The sequence below is a fragment of the Hyla sarda genome, chromosome 7, assembly GCF_029499605.1.
Source record: "Hyla sarda isolate aHylSar1 chromosome 7, aHylSar1.hap1, whole genome shotgun sequence".
Taxonomy (NCBI): domain Eukaryota; kingdom Metazoa; phylum Chordata; class Amphibia; order Anura; family Hylidae; genus Hyla; species Hyla sarda.
Genome location: NC_079195.1, coordinates 225,392,002 through 225,398,001, shown reverse-complemented (window position 1 = coordinate 225,398,001; position 6,000 = coordinate 225,392,002). Strand labels below are relative to the sequence as shown.

The window sequence follows — 6,000 nt, the reverse complement described above, 5'->3', positions numbered from 1 at the left end:
AAATACTGTTATTTTCACTTTTTTATTTTGTTTTCCTTTACAGTTTACTATACAGAATAAATAATTATATATTTTAAATAGTTTTATAAGCTGCAATACCACACACAACCTGAGGACAGGGGTGGCGCTGTTTTTTTTTGGGGGGGGGGGGAAATCCACTCAGTTTTTTTTTTATTCTGGATAATATTGGCCTGTAGGTTTTTTTTTTTGGGGGGGGGGGGGGGGTTTGCTCTTGGTAAATTTATAAAAATAAAATAGAAAAAAATTAAAATAAAATAGAAGAAAAAAAATGGCATCCAGAACTTTGGTCCAAAAAATTGGTTGCCTCCAAAATCGAAAAAAAATTTCCAGCGACAATCTAATATACAGTAACCCCCCGCTATATGGGTTACCATTCCTGTAGACGTGAAGAGAATAGACATTGGCGTATCTGACCCCCCCCCCCCCCTGGCAGCGGAGAGCCGGGCCCTATACACATATTTGGAATAGTTGAGTGTAAATGAAGACAATGCAGAGATGGATGATTTGCGCTCTCGCTGTTCGGAGTGGAGTGAGCGCTCAGATGAATGAGTCTTTTGTCCTCCATGGTTGTTTACAATGAACCTCCTTCTCCGGTGTCAGCGGAGGGGCAGGGACAGCCGGGCTCTGTGTGGGCTTGTAGAAGTTCTGCAATCTCTCTGTGGGCGGAATCCAGCACAATAGACAAAGCCGAGTTACCAGCCTGTTCCAAAAAACAAAAAAATGTAGGTTAGATTATAAATAATATCAAAAAGGAGGATGTCAAAAAACGTAACCTGAACTTCCAGGTGCGAAAATTCTGTCAATTACGTTCCTTCACGTGCGAGAGATGTAGCAGAGCTGAATCTGTCATGCGATTTGGCGTTTTTAGCAGGAAACCATTTGAAAGTTGAACAATATTTAGAATTTTCTGCCCTAAATATAATACGTTGTTTTTGTTTGTGTTTTTTTTGCCGGTCTATTTTTAATGTATGGTATGAACAATGCGCAATTTGTATTCAGAAAACCGTCAGGGAAATCCAGGGAGTGGCGGCACAAGAATAGGCCACGATCCATATTATACAAATATTAGAAAATGTAAAAAATCTAAAGCAACTTTATTATAAAAGTCTTAAAGGGGTTCCCCACCATAAAGGGACTTTAGTACGTACCTCCCAGACAGTAATGGACATGCTTAGGAAGGGTCCGCGCTTGTTTCGGGGCTAAATTGCTATGTTGTGAGATTACCATAATGCTGCTGATTTCTTTTGCGAAATGGCTATTTCCTGTTGGAGTTTCCTCCCTCCAACTACAAGTCCCATGATTCCTTGTGTTAAGTGTGAGGTCACTTTTATCCCTCCCACACATCAGCTTCCCCACCCATTGAAACACACCTGTGCTCCCTTCCATGCAATAGACCAGTGTTTTCTAACCAGGGTGTCTCCAACTGTTGCAAAACTAAAATTCCTTGCAGAATGATCTCCCCCACCCCCCCCGTCACCCAGCGATTTCTCCACTGTATATGAGATCTATAGATAGATAGATATGAGATAGATACAGTAGTCCAAAAAAGTATTAAGTCAACCACCAATTGTGCAAGTTCTCCCACTTAAAAAGATGAGAGGCTGTAATTTTCATCATAGGTTACAACAGAGGTCAAACGTTCGCTGTAAGTCTTCACACACTGTTGCTGGTATTTTGGCCCATTCCTCCATGCAGATCTCCTCTAGAGCAGTGATGTTTTGGGGCTGTCGCTGAGCAACATGGACTTTCAACTCCCTCCAAAGGTTTTCTATGGGGTTGAGATCTGGAGACTGGATAGGCCACTCCAGGACCTTGAAATGCTTCTTATGAAGCCACTCCTTCATTGCCCGGGCGGTGTGTTTGGGATCGTTGTCAGGCTGAAAGACCCAGCCACGTTTCATCTTCAATGCCCTTGCTGATGGAAGGAGGTTTTCACTCAAAATCTCACCATACATGGCCCCATTCATTCTTTCCTTTACATGGATCAATCGTCCTGGTCCCTTTGCTGAAAAACAGCCCCAAAGAATGATGTTTCCACCCCTATGCTTCACAGTAGGTATGGTGTTCTTTGGATGCAACTCAGCATTCTTTCTCCTCCAAACACGATGAGTTGAGTTTTTACCAAAAAGTTCTACTTTGGTTTCATCTGACCATATGACATTCTCCCAATCCTCTTCTTGTGATCATTTTGACACCACGGGGTGAGATCTTGCGTGGAGTCCCAGATCGAGGGAGATTATCAGTGGTCTTGTATGTCTTCCATTTTCTAATAATTGTTCTTCACACCAAGCTGCTTGCCTATTGCAGATTCAGTCTTCCCAGCCTGGTGCAGGTCTACAATTTTGTTTCTGGTGTCCTTCGACAGCTCTTTGGTCTTGGCCATAGTGGAGTTTGGAGTGTGACTGTTTGAGGTTGTGGACAGGTGTCTTTTATACTGATAACAAGTTCTATCAGGAGCCATTATTACAGGTAACGAGTGGAGGACAGAGGAGACTCTTAAAGAAGAAGTTACAGGTCTGTGAGAGACAGAAATCTTACTTGTTTGTAGGTGACCAAATACTTATTCTCCACCTTAATTTGCTAATAAATTCTTTAAAAATCAGACAATGTGATTTTATGGATTTTTTTCTCATTCTGTCTCTCATAGTTGAGGTTATAATCTATGATGGACATTACAGCCTCTCATCTTTATAAGTGGGAGAACTTGTACAATTGGTGGCTGACTAAATACTTTTTTGCCCCACTGTAGATATGAGATAGATATGAGATAGATAGATATGAGATAGAGAGATAGATAGATAGATATGAGATAGATAGATATGAGATAGATAGATATGAGATAGATAGATATGAGATAGATAGATATGAGATAGATATGAGATAGATAGATATTAGATAGATATGAGATAGATAGATATGAGATAGATAGATAGATAGATAGATAGATAGATAGATAGATATGAGATAGATATGAGATAGATAGATATGAGATAGATATGAGATAGATATGAGATAGATAGATAGATATGAGATAGATATGAGATAGATAGATATGAGATAGATAGATATGAGATAGATATATAGATAGATATGAGATAGATAGATATGAGATAGAGATATGAGATAGAGAGATATGAGATAGATAGATATGAGATAGATAGATATGAGATAGATAGATATGAGATAGATAGATAGATATGAGATAGATAGATATGAGATAGATATGAGATAGATAGATAGATATGAGATAGATAGATATGAGATAGATATGAGATAGATAGATAGATATGAGATAGATAGATATGAGATAGAGAGATAGATATGAGATAGATAGATATGATATAGATAGATATGAGATAGATAGATATGAGATAGATAGATAGGTAGATAGATATGAGATAGATAGATATGAGATAGATATGAGATAGATAGATATGAGATAGATAGATATATAGATAGAGAGATATGAGATAGATAGATATGAGATAGATAGATATGAGATAGATAGATATATAGATAGAGAGATATGAGATAGATAGATAGATATGAGATAGATAGATATGAGATAGATAGATAGATAGATAGATAGATAGATATGAGATAGATAGATATGAGATAGATAGATAGATAGATAGATATGAGATAGATAGATAGATATGAGATAGATAGATAGATATTTTGGAGGTATGGTCTATGAATTTAGTTAGTATTGTTATATAGTACTGTTATACTATTGTTATACTCAGAGAGGTCCCAGAATCCCCCTTAGGTTCTTGAAGACCCAATTAGGAAACTCCATATAATTTTATGTTCCCTTTATATAGAGATCTCGCAAAGTAAAGAGAACAAAGAATGTCTTCAGACGATCCGCCGTCTCACTATTGACTTTGGCCGTGGGGTATTAGCAGCTTCTGCCACGCTGATGCCAGCTGACACATAGCGGGCATACCAGGCTTATCTGGGTCAGGATTGATATGCCAGGTGGTGACTGATAACGGCATGTTTATAGATAGAGATCGGCAGGATATATCACAGTGTATATAGAGGTGAGGGCCCGGTGAATAGGGCCCCGGAGCGGCACCTCCCCCCCATGTGCTCCTATGTGTAATAATCTGGAATTTCATCCTCTATCATGTGACTCGTCCAAATACTGAGCAAAGTTCATAACTGAGGAAATTCTATACGTGAGGCCGGGGTGCGGGCAGAGCTGCCTCCTGGGCCCAGTCTGGGTGGTCTCCTTTATATTACAGGGGTCTGAGCTGGAATATCTGCAGGGAGGGAAGCAGATCAATCATAAGTGTTACCGCCATATACTGCACTTCCCTCACCTATAGGCCCCATATATGTTGCATAGAACAGATGAGACCACCGCCACTTGATGGACTCCTATGACTAATAATGGGTCTCGCTATGACTAAGTTTCTACTTGCTTTTTTTTTTTTTGCGTTTTTCCCATAAAAATGCCAAAATGGCCCCCATGGCGTTTTGTTCATTGAAAAACGCTGCGGCCAGATGTTAGCTGTAAATCAATGAGAAATCCCAAAATTCGTTTTCCACTTTGCGTTTTTCTGTTTGCCATTTTTTTTTTTTTTTTTTTATCCTTTTGGCGTTTTTTCACTCTTTTTTAGCTCCTTGGCGGTTTTGCAAAGTCGCAGCATGTTGAGCCTATAGAGTTTTTGAGCCCATAGAAGTCTATGGGTGTAAAAAAAAACGCCAAGAAAAACAACATGTGGGTTTTTGCAGGCGGTTTTTATTCTTTTTTGGACTTTAGCAATCCAAAAAATTGATGGAGATACCTTTTTTAAATAAAATTTCATAGGGTACCATTAATAAAAATAAAAATAAAAAGATACAGTAGTGATGGAAAAAATTGGTATCTAACAAAATGTATCTTTTTTATAAAGAAATTTGTATTAATTATTAAAACAGGGATCAATCTATGTGGGCGGGCAGGGACCTAAAAATGTCGCCGACAATAATAAAAATGTAGTGTGTATGTGTTTTTCACTTATTTTTTTCTTTTTAAATTTTTTAGGTAGTACTACTACTCCCAGCATGGAACACATGCTCCATGATGGGAGTAGTATTACCTGTAGTCCTGACACCCGCTGTGATCCTCCTGTATAATGTATAGATGCGGCAGCCGCTCTTCTATGGTCCCCTGCACTGACGTATATATATACACCTATTCATATTTCCCACAGAGAACTGTGATTGGTCAGATGGTTCCAGCCAATCACAACTCTGTGGGAAATAGGAATATGTGTATATATACGTCAGTGCAGGAGACCATAGAAGAGCGACCGCATCTATACATTATACAGGAGGATCACAGCGGGTGTCAGGAGTTACACTCGCTGAGATCTGTCTATTATTGCAGGTACTACAGCTCCCAGCATGGAACAGAGTGTGCTCCATGTTGGGAGTAGTAGTACCTGCAGTTAAGGACAGATCACAGCAGGTGTCACTCCTGACACCCAATGCGATCGTCCTATCTATTGCAGAGATGTGGGGCGGCTTCTTCCAGCGCTCGCATCTCTGCTCTGTACTCCGGCCAGTGATATGAATAGAACATCACTCATTCATATCTTCCGCCCAGAGTGGGGATTGGCTGCAACCATCCGGCCAATCATCACTCTGGGCGGAAAATATGAATGAATGATGTGAATATCTACTTACATCACTGGGCGGAGTACAGAGCAGAGATGTGAGCGCTGTATAGAGCCGCTCCACATCTCTGCAATAGATAGGACGATCGCATTGGGTGTCAGGAGGGACACCGGGACGATCTGTCTATTAGTACAGGTACTACTACTCCCATCATGAAACAGTCTGTTCCATGCTGTAAGTAGTAGTACTACCTAAAAAATGTAAAAAATAGAGAAAAAAAAGTAAAACACACACACTTTATTAAAAAAATTAATAAAAATGCTGTTATAAAATATATAAATTTTGTTATATAACTTTTTTTCCATCACT

At 39.3% G+C, this 6,000-nt stretch overlaps 1 protein-coding gene across 2 annotated transcripts in view; it reads right to left on the bottom strand.

Annotated features, from left to right (window-relative positions):
• Window positions 1–207: 207 nt before the first annotated feature.
• KANK4 (KN motif and ankyrin repeat domains 4) overlaps window positions 208–6,000 on the bottom strand; it is a 154,744-nt gene continuing 148,951 nt past the window's right edge. For both annotated transcript variants that reach the window (XM_056532890.1, XM_056532891.1), the window contains one exon: window positions 208–721. In XM_056532890.1, the coding sequence (XP_056388865.1) occupies window positions 593–721 (129 nt within the window). In that variant the 3' untranslated portion in view covers window positions 208–592. The remainder of the gene's footprint in view (window positions 722–6,000) is intronic.